The sequence below is a fragment of the Larimichthys crocea genome, chromosome XII (assembly GCF_000972845.2).
Source record: "Larimichthys crocea isolate SSNF chromosome XII, L_crocea_2.0, whole genome shotgun sequence".
Classification (NCBI taxonomy): Eukaryota; Metazoa; Chordata; class Actinopteri; family Sciaenidae; genus Larimichthys; species Larimichthys crocea.
Genome location: NC_040022.1, coordinates 20152942 through 20179803, shown reverse-complemented (window position 1 = coordinate 20179803; position 26862 = coordinate 20152942). Strand labels below are relative to the sequence as shown.

At 43.1% G+C, this 26862-nt stretch overlaps 2 protein-coding genes across 2 annotated transcripts in view; both read right to left on the bottom strand.

Moving 5' to 3' along the window:
• prr12b (proline rich 12b) overlaps positions 1-26862 on the bottom strand; it is a 66033-nt gene that overhangs the window by 18360 nt on the left and 20811 nt on the right. Inside the window, exons 2-7 of the mRNA XM_027285006.1 lie at positions 12052-12209; positions 10639-10800; positions 5886-10450; positions 4761-4970; positions 2714-2797; positions 380-1202 (exon numbers count right to left, since the gene is read on the bottom strand). Of these exons, the coding sequence (XP_027140807.1) occupies positions 380-1202; positions 2714-2797; positions 4761-4970; positions 5886-10450; positions 10639-10800; positions 12052-12209 (6002 nt within the window). The remainder of the gene's footprint in view (positions 1-379; positions 1203-2713; positions 2798-4760; positions 4971-5885; positions 10451-10638; positions 10801-12051; positions 12210-26862) is intronic.
• On the bottom strand, positions 21025-24395 carry LOC113747001 (brain-enriched guanylate kinase-associated protein-like). Its single transcript, XM_027284749.1, has 2 exons — positions 24021-24395; positions 21025-21197 (listed from the first exon to the last, which is right to left on the bottom strand). The coding sequence occupies exons 1-2, from the start codon at positions 24116-24118 to the stop codon at positions 21032-21034; spliced, it is 264 nt and encodes an 87-aa protein (XP_027140550.1). The 5' UTR covers positions 24119-24395; the 3' UTR covers positions 21025-21031.

The window sequence follows — 26862 nt, the reverse complement described above, 5'->3', positions numbered from 1 at the left end:
GGGTTATTGACTTAGTTGGCATCATGTGAAACAAAAATGGAAAAAAGGTAGCTTTCAACTCTTCCATGAATACTGCATAATCTTCTATCTGTGAGTAAGAAGTAAGTGAATAAGTGAGCATCACAGGACCAATGAGGGATTGGTCAAACATCATTGACAAGGAGGTGTCCAATGAGGACACTGACATGACAACCTAAATATAACTACTTATTATATGACTGAAACTGAGATGCAGTTCGCTCTGAAAAAAGCTACTTAATACAGTTAAGATTATTTTGTTAAACTATTTGTTTCAGTGAAAGAAAAGTTGACTTTCAGTTAAAATTCTTTGTTACATGCAGAAAACTAAAGTGTCAGACAGAACTAACACACCAATTACCTTGAACCTTAAGAACCTCCAAAATCTGAATTTCAGACATTCTTTCCTCTTCTTTCTCTTCCTGCTCTTCTTCCAGGGTATCCTGCTGTAGATTCTGTGGATCTCCCATTAGTTCTTCATTATCTACAGTTTCTCCTCTTCCCTCCTCCTCCTCCTCTTCTCCTACTTGCTCAAGTACCCCCTCATCTGCTTTTTCTCTGTTTGACTGTGGGGAGAACAATTCATGTTCTTCCTTGTCCTGTTGATGCTGATTGTATGTGAGTGTTTCCTCTTTTCTATTTTGCATACTGGGGATGAGGGGAGGCATGACAGGTACAGGGGGGCTGAGGGGTGGCTCCTGTGCGGTAGGAGACAAGGTGGGTGGGGCTTTAACCATGGCAGATGCCATTGCAGCAGCTAGCGAGTGTGGGGTGTCATAGAGGGCAGAGATTGCAGATGAGATGCTCTTCTGCAGGTCCTGATTCTTACTGACCGAGTCCTCCTCATCAGAGGAGAAGGAGGGCAGCGTCTCCAGGTTCCTTTTTAACTCCTCATCCAGAGGTTTGCAGGGACTTGGGCAGCTGCTGAGAGCAAGATCTGCCCCCTCGCCTTGCCCTCCCTCACTGAATGTCCCTGTAGGCTGCTGTGGAGGAGTTGGTCGTAGGGGAGGAGGAAGCGGCGATAAGGGCCTGATGCCTCCATTTAGAGAGGAACAGGGGTTTAGAACTTCCTGCTCACTGCCATCATGTCCCAGTTCAAGGCCTAACTGTTTTTTGCCTGTCCTCAGGAAGTCCAAAAAAGAGGCCATGAAACCAGGTTTGAAGTCGAAGGCCTTCTCATCAGCCTGCAAAAGAGCAGAATCTCATCACTGATGAGTGCTTAATGATGGTGTCACTCCTTCTCCACTGTACTGGCATGGTTTTTCAGTTAGCTGTGTTTCTCTGTACACTGCAAAAAACAATTTCAACTAGTAATTTGGTCTCACTCAACAAGACTTACACCACTCTATGTATTCAAAGCATCCCTAAATGATTTTTCTGACCACCAGGTGGCAGCACAGCATGCTAAGCAGCAAGCAAGCAGGTTATAACTTTATAACCTTTAAAAATGTATGATTATTGTGAAAATGTTAACTAACAGTTGCCAGTGTACACATCTAAAGATACAAAGCATAAATTAATGATTTCTAAGTTGCGCATTGTGTCTACTACTTGATACAGTGGATTTACCATTTTATTGCTGAAAACAAGGTTGATGAGAGTGGTGAGCAAAACAGTAAAGCTGCAAAAAACAAAACAAAGAGCTGAGGGGAAAACTACTGACTGCATGAGTTCCTCACTATGAGACTATAATAAATAATAAATAAATGGAGGTGAAATAATAGGAAACTGTAAACTAATAGGAAAAGTAGAGCTGGTGTATCAGTTGGCCAATCAGAAAAAACACTTCAGAAAAAGGTGCTTGGAGTTTTTAAGCTCAACATATATGTGTGTATAGTTGTTTAATTAAGATAAAGATAATAAAGAATTATTCAATATCCAGTGAAGTTTACTGTTTCAGTTCACTAATGTTTGTTTATTGTGCAACTGGAAAATATCTGGAAAATAAGTGTTTGATAACCACATCTAAGAGATAATTACAAAACAAAGTGTGTTTTTGTACTCAGTAATAATAATAATAATAATAATAATAATAATAATAATAATAATTAGCCCCCCAAAAATCCAGTATTTGATCAGAATACTACAGAGGAATGCATATTGGTTTAGCCAGTATATTATTTGTAAAGACCAATGCTACATTATACAGTCATTCCAAAATTGTGTGCTCAACAAGACTCTACCTGTTTAACAATAAAGACAACAACTCCCACCATCTCACACTACTTGTACATGACATAGACATGAGGCTACAGACAATGAAGCTCAACAGACAGCAGGTGGCAGCAAGGTTCCTGCAATGAAAATTGTAGTAACCGTGGCAACAGCTGCCCTGGTAACAGCCATCTCTCTCCTCTCTCTTTGTCAGTCATAAAGAGCTGACTGTCAGTCAACTATAACCTTCTTCTCTTCAACCTTAAATCACAAAAATATGAATGAAAATGAAAATGTTGTGTTTTGTTCCAGTGAAGACTACATCACCACTTTATTTCTTACATTTAGTTTGAACAAATACCAACTCAAAATGCTACCTATTGGGACTGGGTGAGTGCCTATTGGCACCTAAGGTGTAAAGAAGGTAGAGAATGTGTTGCTCTTTCAACCAGAGGCTTGAGTTTGAATGGATGAGGTATGAATTATATATGAAGCTTTGCCTGGCTTTGCTCATTTTTGCAGAGGGTATGAAGCAACTTACTGAACTGGAGAGTTTCTGCATAGTAGCTTCTGGATTCCAGGCTTCTGGATTCAGTGGATCGTCCATTTCTTTTTTCCACATGATCTGTATTAGGATCAAAGAAAACTGCTTTCAAACATCTATTTATTTCAAACTCTATTGCAGTTGTATGGTATAAATTAGTTTTTTCTTTATATGATCAACATAATCACTTCCCTTTTAAGATGATCACAGTGCCAGTTAGCTTGATGGTTTAATAGTGGGGGTTGCAAAAATCAGGAACACATTTAGCTATCGCAACCATCATTTTATTGCCCCCTTTCAGACTGTATTCTATCACTATTTTAAGGACCCCGTGCTGCCACATTGTTTAAAATTGCAGGACAAGACTTAGAGATGTGAAAACCATCCAACAAAAGATAGCACTTTAACCTCAGTCTCTGGTTAATGTAAGTCCAATGTGCTGAAATACAGAGCCAATATACGTGGACTAATGAATGCACAGGATTCACAAATGTATTGCATATCATATCATTTAGGATTACATATGAGTAACTATGTTGTAGAAAAGTAAAAAAAAAAATCCACATATGGGTGGGAGATGGACCAAAGTATGGAAGGTGGACTGGTAGCTGGAGGGGCACTGCCGAGGTGCCCTTTCTCTCTCTCTCTCTCTCTCCTTGCCATCCTTCACACCACACCCACACCCAGTGTGGAGTTTTTTTAATCAGTTATCTGTAATAATAATAATAATAATAATAATAATAATGATTTTTCATTTCTGTTTCTAAAAAGAAAATAGAATGACCAATGTTTCTTGACCTTGTGCATACAAATAGTCTTAAAATGTTCCTTTTTGATGGAGCTTATCGTTAAGTTAGTCCTGAACCATCCCTTAGTTACACTGCTATAGGCCTAGACTAGACTGCCGTTGGACTTCACAGATCAATTCTGTTTGTCACTGTTACAGTCTACATCTACAGTGTAGTTCAGAGGCTACGCTTCACTGCTAAATCATGGAATTGTAGAGTAACTTTAGGCTTCTGGAGTCAATAGCCCCACAGCTGAGAGTGCAGTGTATGAACTATACTGCAGAACTGTTTGTATCATCACTGCAGGAGGACAGCCAGTAATAGGCACTCTGCCGTGGGCATGAGCCCTGCTGGCCTCAGTCTCTCAGGTTTTCCAGCAGAGTACCAGGAAGTGAAGGCTGGGGGCAGGGGCACCCGCTGGAGCCTGCTGGAGGCTGTCTCATGGCTAGAAAGGCAGTGTTATGGGCTTTGGGTCAGGCTTAGAGGGCTGAGATCCCTGCCTAGGCCCACTGGAACATGCTGAAGGCTGGTTATGGGAATTGGGTTAGGCTCAGAGAGTCTGCTGGAGATATCTTGGTAATCCAGAAAAACAGGGAACTTTTTTTTCCATTTTTTTTTTTCAGAATTATTAGGCAAGCTTGGTTATTCATAAAAACAGAGCAGGTTTTTTTCAAGTGAATTATATATAGATCCCAAAATACATGACAAATGTATTTTGACTTGTGAATAATATTTAGGCTGATCAGATTCCATAGATACCATAAGACTATATCTGTTCAAATAATTACTGACTGAACTGCATCAGTCTGACTTGATTTGCAAACATGAGATGTCCCTTCACAAACAAAGTACTGCAGATACAGTATCTCTCACTGTTGCTGAGGTAACTAGCTTTCATTTCATTTCTACATGAAATGCGAAGTCAAAGCTGTCATGTACCAACCCTCTGCAGTCCTTCTTCATATTTACAGCTCCTTCTCTCACACATCCTCACATCAAGAAGTAAGAGACAGACTGTAATAAACTGTAAGATGGAAGTAGCCTGCATGATATACAAGTACAAGTACAGAATGATGAGAGATTTATGATTAAGACAGGTATTTTCAAGTTCAGTATTTGTCTGAACGGACCAAAAAAAGCTTTTCCAGAGCAACTGATGTCAAATGACAACACTCACTGTAACTGTAATCAGCCACAGTAGATACTAACTTGCATTGAGCAGCAGTTTTCCATAAAGTGTCTTGTGTGTTCTTTACCTCTCCAGTTTTCTGCTGATGCTTCATCAGCTTGTCTTGAGTCTGGTTTAGCTCATTTCTTCTGATCTCCATGGCAGTGCTGGGTCTAGGACTCAGGCCCAGAGATGGTGCTGACCCCACTGATCCATCAGAGAGAACTGGCTCTGTGCTGGATAGTGAGTCTGTTCTCAATGAGGTTTCTGATGGAAGTAGGGCGGGAACAGGTAGTTTCTGAGAAACAAGGCAGGTGGAAATTCAGCAGGACTTGTTAGCATAAAGTATGCAACATTGTTTTGTTGAAATTACTGTATCTTGGCTACCTAGGATGTCTAGAACATAAGACACTGATCCTGATTGTGTTAAAATCCCTAAGAGGCTGATTTTTCATAAATATACCATATACAGGGGTGTCAGAATTAGGTGAACATAACCACTGTGAAACAAACAAGAAAACTTTTTAATTTAACTTTTTATTTTCTCTGAGTCTATATCACTTCCGGCATTCCCACTGTATCCCTGTCTCTCTTTCTCCCAAAACAAACCACAAACCAAAGGAAGACACCGGTGTCAAAGCTGGATATATGAAATAAACCAAGCAAATGTGCGTAGTTTTGTCCACAAACTCCACCTGAATAGTGCATGCACATGCATTTCAAAGTAACTCCACTGCAATTGGTTAAACTGCATAGGAAATAGGACTACAAGAGGTTGCAGTTAAATTTTTGGCCTTTTCAAAGAAGACAATTTAAATGTGGTATGTTCATTGGTGACTACCCTAATAACCAGTAAATTATTGTATACAGTTGATTCTTCTCTTTTTTATAAAAAGTTTTCAAAATATGAATGAGAGACATGGCTCAAGAGAGGAAGGGGAAAGCAAAGGAAAAAGTTTGGTTCTACCTTAATGCACACAAGACAGACAACACCAACTGCAGTACTACTACACTGCCTAAACTTTTAAGAAAAGGTATAATGTAAAATTTTATGTTTCAAAACTAAAACAACATTCATAGCTAAAAGTAAGGTGTCATAGCTGATGGGTTAATTCATTATCAGACCACCTAGGACTATTTTTACTCCATTCAGCCTTTGTAGAAGAGACTCTATGGTTTGGTCTAGATTATTGCTTCTTTTCTCCACTATTACCTTGATAGGTCTGATTGGATCTTGCTGCGGCTGCTGGGATGGTTGTTGTTGGTGGTGATGATGCTGTTGATGTTGATGTTGCTGCTGTTGATTATGTGGTTGTTGGTGAGGACAGGAAACATGCTGCTGATGATGCAGGTGATGCTGTTGTTGTGGTGCCTGGTGGTGGTCTGCCTGTCTGTTATGTTGGTGAGAATGCTGTTGGAGATGCTGCTGTTGGCTGAACTGTTGCTGTTGATGCTGCTGTTGGTGCTGATGGTGATATGAAAGGCTTTGTGCTTTGGTGATATCTTGATGCATTTCCACAAGCCCTTCCTCCCTTCTGCCTCGCCCCCGACCTCGTCCACGACCCCTCCTACTTTCTCCAGGCACTAATCCCATCAGCCCCCTGCAGTAAGGAGGCTCTGGAAGAGGACGTATGCGTGGTCTACCTCGTGGGCGAGGTGGACCTTCACGTTTAGGTTTAGTTGGTTTCCTGCCTCTTTTCTTAGGGCCATCATGATGGGTTGGTTGTGTAGGGTGTCCAAGGGAAGAGTAGTTGGAGGGGTGGCAAAAGTCTATGTCACCAATTACTGGACTGAGCCCACTTACTCCTGATACCCCACCAGCCTTCCTACAACTAGACACCAAGTCTGGGAGCAGATCAGGTAGTCGTCGACTATTGAGGCGAATATCAGCTGGACCATCAGCTTTATCCTCATCATCCTCAAATTCATACTCCTGCGCATAGTTTTTCTTTGTTTGAGGTTGAAGCTCGCGCCGCTGTTTAAGCAAGTGAAATGAGCTGGTCTTTAGCAGTTTTTTGGGACGAGAGGAACAAAAGATAGGTGAGGTCAGACCAGTAGTGTTCGAACTTCCACCCACTCCAACAGCTCCAATTATCTTGTTGACTGAGCCATCACCTTGAACTGCTGAGCTCAATCCCATAGTGGGAGTTTGGGACTGGATGAGGCCAAGCTGATCTGTATTCACAGTGGAAGGGAGCTCATGTGTCTTCATAGAGTCGAGGTCTAAGTGCAGGTTGCCATTTCCTGGTCCTGGAAGGCTGTGGCAGTACTGTCCATAGCTTTGATCACTGTGGTGACCAACCATATCATACCCCTCTCCAGCTCCTCCTGATTTTAAGGCCTCCATACCCTCTTGCCCATGACCCTGGGTTATGCTTTCTTGAGCAGCCTGTCCTGCCCCAGAATCCCCAGCACAGCTTGATTTATAATCAGCTGAACAAAACATGTCCTCCATCTCAGGAAAGAAAGACCGGTCTTCATCATGTAAGAGAGAATCTGGAAAGCAGATTGATGTTAGAGGTGCAAACCGCTGGGGCTGCTGAGCTGGATTTTGTCTGACTTTACCCACTGGGGTCACTGTGTCAAATTGGTGCTGTTTGAGCTGGTCTAACTGGGGGTGTGACAGCTGGGTTTCAGGTTCTCTTTGTTGGGGCTTTTGCCGGTGCTGGTGAGTTCCCATATTTGTTGCCATCCGGTGGGAGTGTGGGTGAGCTAACTGAGAATGTGACAACTGATGGTGAGTGTGCGCTTGCTGTTGGTGTTGGGCATTGGGGTGGGCATGAGCTTGAGGCTGGCTGAGGTGGTGCAGGTGTGAGGGGGTGGACAAGCCCAAATCTGGTTCAGAAAGAAAGTCATGGATATCTGAGGCTGTCTGTTGGGAATGGTGGTGGGGTGTAAGTCTGTGCTGCTGTCTATGTCTGTCTGCACCTCCTCCCTCCCCTCCTGTAACAGTTACCCCAACCCCAGTTCTGTCCAGAGCTCCTCTGCTGTCTCTACTGTTTGTCCGGGAAAGAGATTGTTCTAGCATATCTAGTGGAGATACTGAGCTCTGACTTGCTTGTGTTTGATCTCTTGGTTGACCTCCAAGGTTGTAGTGGGTATCTATACCCTGGGTTTGGAGCTGGAGTTGCAACTGTGAGGACTGATTCTGTGGGTGGGCGTCCACCCCAGCAGGCCCTGTTCCTCCAGCTGAACTGATCATGGCCTGCTGGCTCAAAGGATGCTGCTGCTGTTGCTGCTGTTGTTGGGAAGGGGCTTGCTCTGGGTCCATCTTGGTGCGGGTGGTGTGGGAAAGAACAGATTGCAGCATGTGAGTTTGCTGGGGAGGGTCTGGTGAAGAATCCATCAGAGAAAGGGGGACCTGGTTTTGTCTAGCCTGCTGCATATCTTGTAGATAGGCATTATCATTTGCATCTGAAGGCTTCTTCAACTCCATGTGAGGGTGACTGTGTGAGTGGGAATGGGGGTGGCTATGCTGAGAATGTTGAGAGTGTTGTGTGTGTTGAGTGTGCCGAGAGTGCTGTGAGATTTGGGAGTGCTGAGAGTGTTGCTGAGTGTGTGAAGACACATGTGGGGTATGATGAGAATGTTGAGAGTGAGGGTGCTGGGTGTAGGGGTCCCCTCTTCCATAATGGACCACAGAACCCAAGGAATCATGCTGTTGTTGATGGGAATGGGTAGTATGGGAGAGGGAAAAAGAGTCAGTGACCACTCCTACCCCTCCAGCCGTGGACTTTGATATGGTCAACTCCGACTTGGTCTGCTGCTGTTTCTTCTGTGATATTTCCAACTGAAGGTTTAAGCCACTTGCTGTGTCACTAATTGTACCAGGACCTGAACTGCTGGTGGTGCTATTGGTACGAATGACACTTTGAAGGTGGTAGCGTTCTTCTGAGATCTTGTTAATTTCATAGGTCACCCCCTTGCCTTCCGCATCCCTAGTCTGTGGGAGTGGTTGAGGTAGTTGCTGAGGTGGGTGATGCTGGGATGGATGGGGAGTTGAGCTTTGGGCATGTAGTAGGTGATGGATGAGGAAATCATCATCTTCCTCTGCCTCATCTTGGGTTCGCTCAACTCCCAGAATGTTGGTCTCTGTTTTCGGCTTGGGTGGTGTTGAATGAAAGGACTGGGCCTGTGGTTGTGTATCAGGGAAACCTTGTGGTGAGGATATAAACGCAGGAGAGAGGATGGAGGACAAGTATTTGGTGGCCCCTGAGCCTCCAGGGGACTGTGCAGGGCGAGCAGAAGCAGGGGAATGCAAACCAGGGCGACTGATATTAGAATGGATGGTGGGTGATGGACTAGACTCAGGCAGGTGGTAAGAGTTGCCACCATTACCAACAACAGCAGCAGCAGCAGCAGCACTCACTGATCCTGCAGATCCAACTACACTGCCAAGTGCAAGAGCTCCTGACATGGGTCCACTTCCTGTTGATCCTCCAGCACCTCCATACCCTAAGGAAGGACTGCCTGATCTTCTGAGAGAAGATGAGCCAAAGCTTGAGTCTCCAAAGACTATCTCTGCAGAAAATGAGCGTCCCCCTGAGCCTATACCAGTGAAAGTCTTCCCTCCAGTGCCCCCTGTGCCAGAGCTCAGGTCCTGGGCATGGGGCGAGTTGAAACCCGCATAAGACTGGGCCATGTGTGTAGGTGTAGGGTGGTTGGGAGAGCAGGACTGGGCATGTTGCTGGGGAGGGGTCTGGTCTGGTAGGCCTGTGCTAGATTTAGCCACAGATGAAGAGCCATAGGCAGAGAGGCATTGTTTGGGTGCTGGCTGTTGAATAAGGGTGGATGACACCACTGGTAGAGGAGGTGGTGCCGGTGCTGACTGAGGGGGGGGGTGCTGGTGAGAGGGAGCAGACAAGGATCCAGTGCTCGTCTTGGAGCTAGAAGAGGATGAAGAGGAAGCAGAGGAGGCTGATGGTGGAGTTTGTGGGGTACGGGAAGAGGATGATGCTGAGCCTGAAGAGGAATATCCACTACTGGAGCTGGAACTCTTGGCTCCCTTAGTGCCTGATGAGGACGAAGCAGAGGAGCTGGAGGATGAGGATGTGTAGGGAGTTTGGATGTTAGGTCGATACGTCTTAGATTCTATGCGTGGTGAGGGCTTGGGGTCAGAGGATGGGCTCTGCTCGCCCAGGGGACTGCAGGACATTCCATCATGCCGGTGATGGCTGGCTATCTGCTGGTAGCCTGATGATCCACCACAACTGACATATTGCTGTAAGGGGAGTGTTGTGGACTGGGCTGGTGATGAGCGTTGGTAATGCTTAATCACACTATCCTGTCGGGAAACTGCCCTCTCTGAAGGAGGCTGGGACGAAGGGGGTGCTGTGGGTGTCAGGGCTGGTGTGGAAGAGAACATGGAAGCATTATATAGCTGGGAGGACTGGTTATGGAGCTGAGAGGACAACAGATTGAACTGAGGAGGGGGTAGGTGGCAACTGGAAGAGGTGGAAGAGGCTTGAGTCTGAGGAGGGGCCGGGGCCTCCTGGGTGCTCCGGTAGGTGGCACCCTGGGAGGACAGCAAGCGATCAAAGCCCAAGCTGGACTGGGAGGGTGTTTTGATATGCAGCAGGGGATCGTGAGGGGATAGCAAACCACTGGAGGTTGGGCTAAATGTAGGTGTGTCCTGCAGAGATAGTGAGGGAGTGAAAGATCGTCCAGAGAAGGAGCCAGGATGCTGGTATGCAGAAAGGGCTGAGGTTGAGGGGAAGGAGCCAGAACCCGGAAGTGTCCTAGAGATAAAAAGCTCAGCTGGTGCCGGGTTATGCATTGCTACAAGACACAACATTACATGGATAGGGTTAGTCAATGCAAGCCACTAATCAAATTTAACAAATTAGAAACTTTTGAGACAATACACTTTTAGCTTTTGGGATATTTTTTAAAATAAAAATGATGCTTATTGGTTTGCAAAATAAATCATTATTTATTGTTTTGTTTTTCAAATTTAGCACACTTACCAGTCTGCCAAGAGGGAGTGCGAAACTGAGAGAGAAGGGAGGAAGCCGAGGGTGAGGGCTGTGGACCCCGGGACTCCAGAGCTGAAATCAGATTCATGACGGAGGGGTCAGGTCCTGAGGGGCTAGCATGGTGGAGGCCGGCATCAAAAAGCCCAGATAGTCCTGGTTAAAAACCACAACCATCAGTTAATTCAGAAAAATCATATCATCACATAAACTGATAATAAAATGTCTTTCTGTTTGTATTGTCGGAAACTGACTGAAACTGGTGATTACCATGTAGTTCACCATGCTGAAAAATAAAACTGAACACAGAGCCGCCATCCAGTTCAATTTTAGGCAGTTTGGCAGTTTGTTCAGTAATATCTACATGAATATACATATTTTCATTCACATCAGGCCATAGATTGTCATCGTATTTCTCACCTCACCTAAAGTAATGAAGGTTTTGTATGACAAGTCCAGGTGTGGTATGCATCTACATCAACTTGTACTTTGACATGAAACTCAAACTGTGTATGAAATTATTACTCTTAGTTTGGTGTGTTCCTTGACATGTGATTTCGTACTGATTATGGAGACGAAAGTTTTGCATCTTTGCATATTTATACAGTGATTATGCACAGTTTCTACCAACAACACAGAAATATATTGTTCTTTATCTGGAAAACATCATGATAATATTGTGAGCAGAAGACTCAAAAGTTCAATTTAATTTCAATTAAATTTTATTTTCATAGCACCAAATCATAAAATTTAGGTTTCTCATGCCTCTTTCCATACAGAATAGGTCTAGACCGTACATAATATTATTTAAAGAAACTCAACAATTAAGCTTATAAACAGGCAATCATTCATTCTTAGCTACAGGTAATAAAGAGTTGCTGTGTGTGCTGTGATGATTAAATAGATCCATCTCACACTATGGATATAATGTAAGATTGTCCTTAATTTAAAAGGTCCGGTGTGTCAAGATAATATATTATGGGTTCTATTTACAGAATATGGCAGAAATATAGCAGAAATACACTGTACATAACTTTGTTTTCATTATCGTACAATTAACTAAAAATAAGAATTGTTATATTTCTGTTACCTTAGAATGAGCCTTTTATATCTTTTATTGTTCCACGCAGTCCACCATGTTGAACCTCCATGTTTCTAGAGTAGCCCAGAATGGACAAAGTAAACACTAGCTCTCGATACGGCCTTCACATTTTTCAAACATTTGCGGCCACTGTAGTTTCTCTCACTCTACGAAGGAGATGATGAGGTTAGGGGGTTGTAACTACACTACTAGATGCCACTAAATCCTATGCACGAGAGGCTGAGAGCCATCAGCAGTGGTTATAAAAATAGTCACACTACTTCTATGATCAGATTTCTAAGATATACCATTTAATAAATCCTTACCTAGTGTGCGTCCAGCAGCACCCCAGGCCCCGCCCTGTCTGGAACTTCCTGGGTGGTGGTTGGTTGCATAGCCCTGGAGGGGGTGTGGGGTGCCATAGGCTTGCCGGTGGAGCAATTCTGAGTCCGGGTGGGATGACCTGGAGCTCCCATACACAAGGCTGAGGAACACAGGGGTTATTATGTTTGACTTTTATAAAGATCCTTGTTTACAACAAATCTATTGTCTTGTACTGTGCAGGTCAGACTGTGCAGCTAACAGTTCATTTAATCAATTAATCCATTTGCAATCAATCAATTAATCCATTTGCCTGTTTAGAGCATCCATACCCCATTCTCACTCTCTCAAAGACAATGACTCGCCTATATGTATCTATTTTGCATTATAACCCAAATCATAAAAACCAACTACAGCAGTGGTCTCCAACCCGTCGATTGCAATCGACTGGTCAATCTTTAAAACATTACCTGTAGATCCCGAAAATTAATAGAAAAATAGTTACACATATACGTTATGGCTAATTAATGTTCAGTTTTGCAAGCGCCTCTTTCTCTCTATCTTATGCGTCTTGATTTCAACCTACAAGAGCTGCCACGAACGGCTTCCAGTCATAGACATATATACATATATAGACATATATACGTAGACGCCTCATTGAGCAGGTTGGTCTGTTGCTGCCATACTTTAACGTGTCCTCCATATTGGATGTGGCAGATCTGCCCGTAAACTAATAAAAGGAAATGGACTGAACTTCATAAAGCGCCTTTCTACAAAGTGCTTTAAGTTATTGCCTCTTATACAGCCATTCACACACACACACTAATATATCTGGGAAACAAACAGGCACCAAAAACAACGTATGTAACGTTTAAAGTGATGATTATAAATGTTTACTCCTTATGTAAGCACCAAACCAACGTATGTATTTTTCTAAGGTTCAGAAAGAGTGTTTACAGCTACTAATGTGTGTAACACTGTTACTGTGATGATAAATATTGAAATATTTATATTTAACATTTAATCTGTGTCTATAATAACCAGATCCTGAAATGTAGATGTGACATGAGGGTTTCTGAATAAATAGAACACTAATGTTTACATTTAACTGATTTTAATCATTATTATATTCACATTGATGAACATATACATATGTATATATATGTATATATGTATGTGTAGATACATATGTATATTTATTAGTGCTGTCAAAATTAACGCGTTAATTTTGTCGATTAATTTTAAAGAATTAAGGCGTTAAAAAAAATTAACGCAATTAACGCGGTTTTGTTTACTTCCGGTGGCGGCCGCCATTTTGGATGTGGCAAAGTAGAGCTTTGTTTCCCAGATATATTAGTGTGTGTGTTAATGGGTGTATAAGAGGCATTAACTTAAAGCCCTCACGGAGACTGCGCCCTGGCCGGTCGCCCACATTGCCCACAGCTAAAACTGGCCCTGCTTGTTTTAGTTTACGGGCAGATCTGCCACATCCAATATGGCGGACATGTTAACGTATCGCAACAACGGACCAACGTGCTCAATGATGCGTCTATGTATATGTCTATGATCTATCCTAACTAAAGGAGAGTCTATGGCGGAAAGATAGTTAAGGACGGACTTTTAGGGGGAACATTTCATTTTAAAAAGGTTGCCCGATGGCTCCTTGGACAAAAACAAGGCAATTTGCACAGTTCGCAAAGCCGAATTTAAATTCCACAGAAGTAACACGACTTTAACATATCACCTCAAAGCAAAACACCCAGTCTACACTACAGGAGTGTGGCACATATTCATTATAAGCTTCAGTCTCAGAAAAATGCATTTAATTTATTGATACATTTATTGATAGATTAATCGCGATTAATCACAATTAATTACAGAAAATGTTGCAATTAATTAGTTAATTTTTGACAGCCCTAATACATATACATATATATATATATATATATACACATACATACATACATACATACACACACATATGTATATATATGTATATACACATACATATATCTAGAAGAAAAGAAAATATAGCAACTATAAACAGTATAAATATGACAAATATAAAAAGATATTCACAGTGTAGATATAGCAGTATAAACAGTGTGAATATATCAAAAATACACACGGAGGGGGGTGCACATTGATGAACATATATACATGGGGGGCATTGATGAACATATATGTCTATACAGCTATACAATTGCAGTCTGTGTTTCCAAGTTAAAAACCTTGGTAAAGAATACTCTTGCACAGCTTTTTTCCGTGTGTTGCCACTCTTAAGGGTTGCGCTCTACTTTGCCACATCCAAAATGGCGGCGACGTCAACGTACGATTCAGTGCTCAATGCGACATCTACGTATATATGTCTATGGCTGTCATGGCGGAGGCTCCGAGAAAGAAGTCGAAAACTTATCATTTCCATAAGTTATGGGAAGAGAAATTTATTTTCACCATGGTGAAAGACAAATATGTTTGTATGCTGTGCCACCAAACTCTAGCGCTGTCCAGCAGTCGCTTTTCACAAAACCTGCTGCTCAAAATAAGGCTGCGACTGAAGCTTCATTCCGCATTAGTCACCTTTTGGCTAAACACAAGAAGCCTTTTACAGATGGCGATTTATTCAAGGAGGCAATGGCCATCACTACAGAGACGGTTTTCAGCGGCTTCAAAAACAAAGACATCAAAACCGCGCTCCGCAGTGTCCAGCTTGGCCCCAATACAGTGGCGAGGAGGGTCGAGGAAATGTCAGGGGACGTGGATCGACAAATGCTTTTAGCATTTGTCACACTGTGAATATTTTTCACTACAGTTTGATGAATCCGTGGATGTAATGGACACAGCTCAGCTTGTTGTATTTGTCAGGATGGCGTTCCCGGACTCTACAACAAAAGAGGATCTCCTCACTCTTTTGCACTTGAAGGAGAGAACCAGAGGTTACGATATTTACAACACATTTAAAAAATATGTCCGTGATAACGACATCCCGATTCACAAACTGGTGGCAATTACCACTGATGGGGCCCCAGCAATGCGCGGTGCAAGCTCTGGATTTATTGCGCTGTGCTGTAATGACTGTGATTTTCCCGACTTTGTGAATTACCACTGTGTCATTCACCAGCAGGCCATCTCCATGTTCTGATCATAAGCCTTCTTCATGAGCACATAGAGAGCAGCTACAGACACTTAATGTATGTATCGGGTTCTGCAGATGTGGTGAACACTAATAAAGGCCTGCGTTTTGCCACTAGTTGAGATGCCACTATTGGTAATCAGAATCAGAATCAGAATCAGAAGTACTTTATTAATCCCTGAAGGGAAATTGTTTTTGTTATCGCAGCTCCCAAACGGTAAGTGATAGCAAGAAAACAGTAGTAAGAAAACAAAACTTTAACAATATACCCTATAGAATATCCTATTTTAAACAATATATACACACTATATACACATGTATAAATAGCAGTTAAATAGAAGCAGTAACAGTAAAAAATAAAAAACAAGTAGCAGTGAGGTAACAGTGAGATATGAGATAGTTTAGTTTTTGAAATAAATAACAGTTAAATAGAACCAGTAACAGTAGATTAAAAACCAAGTAACAGTGAACTGTGCATCAAAGTGTAAGAGCTGTGGTCCACCCACTGCCATCTAGCCAGTCACCAGACACACTCCACAGCATCTTCTCGATATACATTGACCCCAATGTTACCAGGAAGGAATCCTCACCAAGCTCTGTCTGGGAAAACTTCCACTGAAGTTTCTTGGCCAGTGTGAATAGTGGTTGATCAGCTACCATGACTGGTGTCTGACCTGGATTAAGGTAGCTGTCTGAGGATTTTCATTGCATGCCAAGCCATGGTGGGGCTGGTAGATGGCCGTAAAAACTCCTGCGAGCTGCTCAGCGCATGCTCTGAGCACGCGGCCAGGGATGCCGTCTGGGCCAGCAGCCTTGCGTGCGTTGATCCGGCTCAGTGCGGTGAGGACGTCTGATGGGGTGAGTGATAGGGGTTGGTGGTTTGCAGATTGTGTGATAATGGTAGCAGTCTCTTTGTTCTTCCTGTCGAAACGAGCATAGAAGTCATTCAGCTCGTTCAGGAAGGAGACGTCTGTCGCCGTTGTTACACGGGGTGAAGCTGTTTGATTTAAAGTCGCTGATGACCCGAATGCCCTGCCACAAGCGCCGGGGGTCGGAGTTGTTGAAGTGTTCCTCAACCCTCTGCTTGTAGCGGTGCTTGGCTTTTTTGATGCCCCTCTTCAAGTCAGCCCTGGATAAACTGTAGGCCTGTTCGTCACCAGATCTGAAGACGGTGTTGCGAGCCTTAAGCAGGAGCCACACCTCCCTGTTCATCCACGGCTTTTGATTTGGGTACGTGGTGATCCGTTTCTGTGTAGTGACACTGTCAATGGTGGTGTTGATATGGTCCAGTACAGAGGAGGTGAAGGTATCAATGTCCGTATGAGAGCCAAAGGTAGCCTGAGAAGCAAACACACTCCAGTCAGTGTGTTGGAATCTGTCCTGGAGTGCAGCGTCGACTCATGCAGGCCACACCTTGATGGTCTTTGTTGATGGCTTCTCACGTTGGATGAGTGGTGAGTACAAGGGGATGAGGAACAGAGAAACATGGTCTGACTGTCCCAGGTGGGGGAGGGGGGTCACGGTGTAGGCTCCGGCTATGTTTGTGTAAACATGATCCAGAGTTTTGTTTCCTCTTGTGTTGCAGTGAACGTGTTGATGGAATTTAGGGAGCACTGTCTTTAAGTTTGAGTGATTAAAATCACCTGCAACTATAAATGCAGCCTCCGGGTGAGCAGTCTGTTGATCGCTAATGGCTGAGTACAGGTCTTTCATGGCCAGCTTTGCATTAGCATCCGGTGGAATATAGGCTGCAGTAACAATGGTGGATGTGAACTCCCGGGGCAGATAGAACGGTCTGCATCTAACCATGATGAATTCAAGGTTAGCTGAACAGTGCTTTCCGATGATAACAGAGTCCGTACACCAAGCATTGTAATAAAGATGCACAGACCTCCGCCTCTGGTCTTACCGCAATCATCAGCTGATCTGTCCGCACGGAGTGTGTAGCGCCCGGCTAGCTGGATAGCATCGTCGGGTACGCCGCTGTTCAGCCATGTTTCGGTGAAAATAAAGATGTTACAGTCCAAAAGTCTCTTACTGTTGGTGATACGAAGTCTTATATCATCCATTTTGTTCACCAATGACCGCACATTAGCGAGGAAGATGCTGGGTAAGGAGAGCCGGTGTGGTGTTGACTTTAGCCTAGCTCTTCTTCCTCCGCGCTTCCCCTGTCTATGTTTACAATCTCGACCCCGCCTAGGTTGACTTCCGCCCGGCTCTGATGATTTCTGGCGAGTCGGAAGGTGGTCGTAATGGTGACCCGATGGTGAAAATTAATGTCCAACAGCTCCTCCCGGGTGTAAGATGTTAATGAGAGGCTGTTCTGAACGAGCAGACCCGAGAGTAGCAGGAAGAATACTACTATTTTGCAGATTATGGAGAGAGACTGGGCTTCGCGTCCGCGCTGTCCCCTTTGTTCGCCCACTACAGCCAATCGAAATCAGCGCAGAGGGCAGCGATTTTAATGTGAGCTTATATCTCAGGAACGCTTTGGCAAAACAAAACTAAATTTGATGGCTTGCTTCGAGGCGCTGTCCCAAGTGCAGGAAACAAATCTGGTGTCATTTTGTGTCTAGGAGGCGCTACAATTAGCAAAACATTGGTTTTGCTCATATCTCTTGATGTGTTTTTATTTGGAATTAAATCATGGTATCCGCAGATACTGTGGGTTGCCCTATTAATAGTTGATGCCAACTTTTTATGTTAACCAATCGCCATTGGCGGCAACACCACCAAACAGGAAGTTTGCTCATATCTCTGCGCCACTTTGACTTTTGAAGACCACATTTGGTTGCACGCTTTGAGACTCCCTTTGAAGCATGCGGGGGAAAACATTGTGTCAAGGGGGCGCTGTAATCAGCAAAAATTGCAGTGTTGCTTCTTATTACAGTTACTGTATTAGGATTCAGAACTGAAATGTGATGGTTGAAAACAATGTAATTACTATTATTACATGATAGCCTGATTTGCATGGACATTCATTGCTGCTTGCAGCTATATTCTTTAAATATGTTTCTTTTCAAATACTAACTGCTGGACACGTGTCCATTCTCAATGTATGTGACTTGGAGCGTGTCATACTCATACTCATACATAAAAAACATTCTGCACAGTGAGTATGAAACATCACAGTGAATGGATAGTGTCATATCACTAATAAACTGTATTTTCAACCTTCACATGGCTATCTCATAAATTTTCTCATGACACTTTCCATATAGCACGTCTAGACTCTCTATATTATTAGAAATTATCTGTTATCTTTAGTAATTGTACCTTTAAGTTGGATTGAATTCTTACAAATGTGCCCTTTAATTTAACAGAACCTCCTTATATCATTAAAACTATAAATAAACGTTGCATGCAGGGTTTGCATCCAGCATCTAAACGCAAGGCAGGTAGTTTCCTTTGCATGAAAGCTAGCATGATTAAACATTATGATATATATTAGCTAGGGATGTAACGATACACTCAACTCACGATTCGATTCGAGTCACGATTTTTTGTTCACAATACGATTTTTTCACGATTTTTTAAAATCAAAATGAGCTACAGACAAATTATGACCAAATAAAATTATCTTTTTATTTGTAGAAAAAAATCTTTCTTTACAGAAACTCTCAAACAGTTTGTGTTCTTATAAAAAGTGCAACTTACATCTTAAACAACAAAACACATGACAAATATCTGCTTTCTTTAGAAACAATCTCACAGTAAACTGCTGTTAACTGGTGTGATATGCAGTTTTCGCTCACAAGGTGGCGTAACCAGGGCTCTAAATTAACTTTTTTGATCACCAGCCAATGTGGCTGGTAAGTTTCTGAAGTTACCAGCCAATCAGAATTTCCACTAGCCACATTTTTCCCATGCAAAAAAGAGAGTTGAGAGCAACTGAATTAATTTGATCATTTTATTAACTAAAGCTTTAAATTAATCTTACAATAAAGGGAACTTAAGTACATACAAAAATTATCCTAACATTTCATTACTCATTAACCCTTACATACTATTCAGGGTCTAATATGACCCATTTTTTGTACATAACAATAAAATAAAAACATTAAAACTTGCGAGCAGCACGCGTCAATTTCTACAGAGCACTTTGAGCGGGCGGAAGCCAGACACAGAAAAAGCAAAGAGAATCCGGTGGATTTTCAAAATAAAATACCCTGTGCAAACTGTCGGTCGTAATAACAGACAAAAGCGAAACTAACTAACTACGTAGCAAATTTACACACGTAGAAGCATGTTTAGAAGAACATACACCAGGAAAAGTCCAAATCTGAGCAAGTAAAAAGTCTGGCGGGCTAAGCGCTCGCTTCTGAAACACTCCCGATGGGGTTTGAAGTCACGTGCAGGACGGACCAAATACGCCACGCTCACGCAACGCACTGGGAAGCCTGTTTGACCAGTGAGAGCACACGCTGCGCAGGTTCCCATTTGCCAAGAATCGCGATTAATTTTTTCTGTCGACCAATGCGAGTCGTCACGCATTTGTACCGATTTTTAAATCATGTCACGATGCATCGTTACATCCCTAATATTAGCTGAAAAAAATGACCTGGGGTGTCGTTTAGCTCAGTTGGTAGAGCATCTTCCCCATATACGAAGGCTCAGCCCTTGCTGTGGCAACCCAGGGTTTGAATCCGACCTGTGGCTCTTTCCCACATGTCATTCCCCATGTCCCTCCCCCCTCTCCCCCCCTTTACTCTTGAGCTGTCACTATACAATAAAGCTCAATAACAGGCCAAAAAAAAAAAAAAATCTAAAAAAACAAACAAAAACGGCAATAGTCCACACCCCCAGTTAACATTGCTGTCTTGATGACCTCATAGCTGGTGGCCAATCGCATTGCAGAGCAAAGAAGCTTTTTAACATACTAATTTAATATATCAATTTAATATAACAGTCTTCCATTAGCAAAGGAGTGTTCTATTTTCAATATTAGATTATTAGATATCAAGTTTTCAAGTTTAAATTATTCTAATTATACAGGAAGGCTCTCCGTAATGCCAGAGCAGCCTACTACTCTTCATTAATAGAGGAGAATAAGAACAACCCCAGGTTTCTCTTCAGCACTGTAGCCAGGCTAACAGAGAATCACAGCTCTATTGAGCCATCTATTCCTTTAGGTCTAAGTAGTGTAGTGGAAAAATTCTTTTAACCTCTGTCTTACTATTTTATGCTTACTTTGTTTTACAATTATATTTTATGTTTAACTTTGTATGAACTTTGTCCTATCTAGGAGACTGCCTCCTGATGGGTTGATATATGTTTGAGTGTAGACATTTCTTTCTGTCCCAGAGATGTTGGTACCAGCCACGGTGCAGAAGGGGAGTAAAGCAGATATTTACGAGGGTAACGCCCCCTTTGCATTTAGAGTTTCTCTTTTATTACCTCAGAGGAGAGGGAGGGGGAGAAATGTCTACAAAAGGAGCAGTTGAATGTATTATCAGCAGAGAGGACTTTGCGACTCTTGTAGTCGTACTGCTGTCTCTCCTTGGCCAAGAATAAAGTTCTCATTTAATACTGATCGTGTTCTCAGTCTTTATCGAATTTCCACGACACACTGCATATGTGAAAAAAAGTATTTTGTGGCTTCAGAGCTGGATGAAATTGGATAAAAAATGCCTCAAGTGATGTCACTCGAGTCGAGGAAGAGTACAAGTTTGAGAATGAAAGGAGACGTGACCGATCGTGGTTTAGTGTAGGCACCAGATTTTCTGGTTTTGCTGCATCAATCTTTTCTTTTCATTCATAAGAGTGCAATGCTACTCTTTGTAGTACAATTTTAAATTCTTCTTTTACTTGAGTGTTCTGGTTTCCACCACTGTGTTGAACAATATGTCGGCCTACCTGCGCAGTTTATCAGTGAACTTGTCCAGCTCCTCCTGCGCTCGGCGCAGCTCCGTCTCCAGGTACTGCCTCGTGGAGTCGAACTCGCTCTGCAGCAGCTCCAGCTTGTGTGTTGTGTAGGAAAGCCTCTTCCGTAAGTCCTCCTTCTGCTCCAGCAGTGAGCTGCACACACACACACACACACACACACACACAAATGCAAACACACAAACAGCAGATGATTGTGTTCAGGGCATATGGTGGTACTTGAACTACATATCTTCTTAATTTCACCTCTGAATGGTCATGCAATCGTGATGAGAACATCATGAGAGGGTGATAAAAGCTGCGTGAGGAAGTGCTTTGCATGAAGAAAACGTCGGACCAAAACACAGATCTCTAATTAAGAACCCAGACAGCAAGGTAAGCACGAACACAGAGCTGATTCTACGTCATGAGATCGCCTTTTCAGCATTAAGGCTCTGCAGCATATCACGGGGGGGAGAAGAGGGCGTAATCTGTGATGAAATATGAGCCTATTCACTCTAATACATCATATGAATAGAGTGTGAAGGTTCAGATTTACAGAACAGCGATACCCCCCACATGTAATTCAGCGAGAAAGCACAATGATGACTATTTTCAGAGCATGTGCATTACCTGGGCCTCAATCTAATAAAAGGGCAAGTATGAGTGGGAAAAGAGGAAATGTCTATTGCCGTGATGGATCTGAGCGTGCACGGCTGGGCTTAATGGACCCTGTATTGACAGACAGATGGAGGAAAGGAGGGTAATGACTCTATCTGCAGCCGGATAACAGATAGCAGAGGAGAGGATGGAGATGTAGTCACGTTGCTCTTTTCACTTCCTCTCTTTGTCTCTCTTTTAACAAGATCAGAGTTGCAGAGGGCGGGGGGAAGACATAACAGAAAAATAAATCAGGCGCGGCGGTTGCATTAAGTGCTTTAAGGTATCATCCAGCTTCTGGCTCATTAATATGCATGATAATGTTTCTGCAATCAAGTGGGATGAAAAGTAGACTGGGTCAGCCCACTGAGTAAATCTTCAGTCTAGCCGTTTGTCTAAATTTTTACTTTTTTTTTTGTCTCATAAACCACGTTAGCCGGATTATTAATCACAGACAGGCGCACAAACAAGACAAATAACTCATTACTGTAATGAATTGATTCACAGTCATGCCAAACAAACAATAGCCAATGGTATATAATAGGTTTATGCATGCAGGACGACGCGTTGGCTCGCTTTCCTTTTGTTTTTCTCTTGCCTCTCTTGTGTTATGTACATAGTGGTGTGTAATCCCGTGTGGGCTGGGCACCTTTAGGTGTCTGACACTTGAATTAAAAAAAGAAAAGAAAGGTACATCATCTCTTAAAGGCAGAGCTGCTCCAGAGGCAGAAATCTCAACAAGTAAAAGACAAATGTTTTGTCAGAATCACGATAAGGAATATTGTTTTGGCAGCACAGACCTTACAGGACCGGACTTTGGCTTTGCTCCAGTTCAACCAAAGTCATTGTTTATGTCAACGATAAGAACTAATATCATACACTTAAAGTGATGACCTCCAGGGAATCAGCTACAGTCAGTCTGGTAATGTTTTATTTTTACAGGTCTTTATTTTCTTATAGGCTCCCTGGAGAGAAGTTCTTAATTTGTTACTAATTATAAGGACGATAAAGACAAAATGTGTCTCTTATTTTCTTTGTGTTGCAGTGCTGACTGCCCTGACAAACTCCTCAATACACATTTTGATCGAAACAAACAAATTAGGCTATTTGTTTTGTATATTTCTGTATATTTTATTTGTATAATCCAAGGTTGAAGTTAGTGAACGATCGCAGTCCTCATGGTTCAAATAAACTATAGTTGTAGGTACAGGCCACCCTCCAAGAGGAGTCGACTTCTCGAGGTGGGAGTTAAGAATCACTCTTTCTAAATTTAAATGTGCGTTTCATTTCAAAGATGTGTTTGTAGTTCAGTCACTTTTAAGTGAAGTGAAGCGATCACCATCAGTGAGCGTACTTAAACCAATGACACAGTGTCGTCCGGTTCTGCTATAAAGGTTCATAACTAGTCAGCGACGATGAAAATGACGATGTCAAAGCTGTAAATAATAAAAAATAACGAAGGCTTCCTTCGTTTACAGCTAGAACCATGCTGTGAAACATCTATAGTGTCGTGGATTCAATACAGTCAGTTCAGTTGAGTACAGATAATTACAGATAAACTTCAACTCGTGCGTCTAAACTGTGTTAGTTTCACTTCTTTAAGTTATTTCTTTTACTCAACAAATTCAGTATTTCTGCATCTGGCACGCAGCTCTCCGCCAAGAAATTGTTTGTACAAATAAATGAGCACTAAATGCAGCACAGGAACAGGATAAGTACTTTTTATTCTTTCTGGTTTTTTTTTTTTTGCTAGAAATTAAATTAGAAATGATCATTTCACACTCGATCTGGAATGTTGTTTATTTCTCAGGTGATTGCCACGATTTGCGTGGAAAGCTGTTGTCATCTACAACCCGACAGCCCGGCGAACAAAACAATACCTGCCTACAGAGTGATTCAATAAATGTCTCAACTGACTGACTGGGCATGTCAATGCTGCGTTACCCAGCCGGTGACCCCCCCTGCCGCCTTCTGCTTGTCTCTTGAGTGGCAGGAATCAGCATGGGAATACAGGTGTTTGTTGTCTGATATATAGAGTTTACGTGAAGTAGCTCGAGGGATTTTAAAAAGCCCCCCCATTAGTGACCTCCTCTGCGAACGGGAGCTGAGTCAGACATAATGAGTGCTTTCATTCCGGTGAGATGAGATGACGAGGCAGCATGACTTCTGGTGCTCGGAGAGGCGGGATGAGGCCGCTTTGGCACAGCTGGGCGGGCGAGAGGAGACACCTCGTGGGCGGATGAACGGACAAACAGATATATAAAAAATGAAAAAACGAGGACGGATGGAAAAGATGGCGTCCGACAGTGTCGCTCTTACCTCTTCTTCGGATGTTTCCCGCCATTTCTGGGGACTTTTAAGGCGGTTTTGCCAATGTATATCTTTTTCATGGTTTGTCTGTGTTGCTTCCCTCTCATGTGTTTATAGGGGTTGACCACAGGGAGCCGTCATGTGTGTTAGTTTCCCCCAAAAGGAGACCAGCTAAGTCTGGCCTGCAGAGTTACTGAGTGCTTTATCTGTGTTGACCCTGCCAAACAAAGCAAACACACAGGTTGGCAACTATTAGTAACTATGATTCAACCAGGGATGCTGTTTGAAGGACAAAGTCGATGTATATTTTGCAATGATGGTCACTTTAATGGCAAAACTCTCCACAGTTTTGTACTTGGCAGGAATAGAAAAGCATTAAACTCTGCTCTAAATTCAGAGTTACGGACCATTTAGCAGCTTTTAAAAGGTTAAAATCTCCCCATGGTGATGTAGCTTTGAGGCTGATTTTAAGTTTTTTTCGTGTACATTTTTCCTCCCAGTTGTTTCCTGCAAAGATACATTGGCAGTAAAAAAAATAAAAAAATAAATGAAAGCATCTCAGACATCAGCGGTAAATGTCAAGTTTTGGTCTCAGTGCTTCACGCTTAAAGAGCAGAGGGCTTCTTTCTGTTTGGCAGGAAAAGTTCAACAATCACATGAGGACAAATCTATAGAGGGAGAGGCGGACCTCTGTGAAACTTCAGCACATCCACACAAACAACCTTTTTGTACCCACTCGCGTGTATTCCAACAATCAAAGAAAAAACTCAAAAACTCTATCACCACGTATAGATTTGAATGTGTAAGCCTTCCCCCACCTGAGCCACTTTAAACCGGCGAAATAAGGGGCGGTCGGTAGTGTAGTGGGTTAAGCGGCCGCCCCGTGTGTGGAGGCTATAGTCCTCGCTGCAGCTGGCCCCAGTTATAAAAGGACAAAAAACGACGAAATAAGCACAGAGAATAAAAGAAAAAAACTGAAATCTCTCATGTAAAATTTTGCACGAAAAGGTTTAGTTTGGGTATTTTTAAATGGGGGGCTGTCAAGTCTGTGTGTGACGTACAATAGACGGCGGTCAGTGTGCCCTCGGTTTGGAGCAGCACTCCTCTGGACAGGGTCAGCAGTGTTTTATCCACATGTACAAGGCTCAGCTCACAAACCCAATATCCTTCATGCACGCTATATTAAGAATATTTTCACCTTCACCGTCAGCTTGTTTTCTGGTATTCCTACGCACAAGGATAACCGTGCTGCATACCCAGAAGCTCGCACCATCTTCATATTCTTAAGGCTTAAAGTTATGCATAATTAACAGCGTGATTGACAGGTTGGTGCCATTACAGATGGCTTACTTCACTTTTTATGTGTCTAAAATACTTTTCTCTGCCGACCCTGTCCAACGCTTTGCACGACTCTGCTTCTTATACCGAGATCCCTGCTGTCTGCTTCTCCAAAAAAAATACCTGAACTGTTCCTTTAACATCAAATACCATCGCTCAGAGTAAGAAGCCGACTTAGAAAATATGTTTTATGCCTCCATTTGTGATCTCATCGGACACAAACCTCGCTTCATACCACAGATGGTTGAACAAGCTGACAACAAACATCCCTCTAACCCGACATCTTCACCTCCTCTATGTCCGAACACACCTTTTCCCAACATGTGTGTGTGTGGCATCCACAGCACAGGTGCAGCTGTCAACCCATCAGACAAATGGTGCGGGTTATTAGACGAGACAGCCCGTCAAAGCTTGATCAAAGCCCTGAGTCAAAGTGCTGGGCTGTCCACTCGGTCAGGAAACAGTGACAGATGTGTGTGTGTGTGCAGTAAAGGTTATACCCTGATAATCTGCTAGGAAAGAGTCACGTTTTGGGTTTGTGTTGTGTCTGTGGATGCTGTACGTACACGAGTGGGGAAAAGAAACAAACAGATGAGTGAACAGGAGCACGTTGATCCTCTGACACCCAGTTGTTGGGAGGTAATTTATGCTGCTGGCTGTGGAGGCAGGGAGACATGTACTCCTCCAGATGGTGACAGCTCACCACCGCCACTGGAGCCTTCACTCCAGCTGCTCCCCCCTCTGAGTCATAGCACACCGGCTCTGGATATATGTGTGCGAACATGCCCCTGTGCACGTATGACGCCGCGAGCGTGTACATGTGGGCGTGGGTACTACGTGTACCTGTGTTTTTGTGTGCCCATTCAATCCCCCCCTTTTTTTTCCAAGCATCCGGCATGAAACTCAAAGAGGACAGCTCTTAGCGGCACATCTCAAGTGTCCGTCCAGGTTGTCAAGCCGCTAAAACACAGTGCCTCTCACCCCCTCACTCATTCACTCTGCTTTTTTCTTTAGCCGATTCTCACACTGCAGAAAAAAAACTATATAGATGGGGCTCGTTCAAATGGCGCTGCCTGCCACCCACTCGTGCCACGCTGACATTTGAGAGGAACTCGGCGCACTGAAAAGAAGAGGAAGAGGGAGGTGGTAGAGGAGGAGGAGGAGGATGAGGAGGACATTAAAGTTAGGGGAAATGGTGAAGAGGGGAAAAGCCAGATTAGAAGTAATTTAGCCAAAGACAGGAAAGAAGGGAGAAGCCAGCAACCAAATTAGAGAGGGAAAGCAAAGTGAGTGGGTGTGAAGTCTCCACTGAAAATCTCAATTTCTCCTTCTTCTTCTTCTTCTTCTTCTTTCCTCGTCCTACCTTGCAAATAGATTGTTTCTCAGGAAAAGCCCTCAACACAGGCCCAGACCTGAGCATTAGAGCGCGGGGAACCCGAGTGGCTGACTCATCCAGCTGCAGCAGCAGCAGCAGCAGCACCATTTGGAGAAAGAATGCAAAGAGAAGACGCTC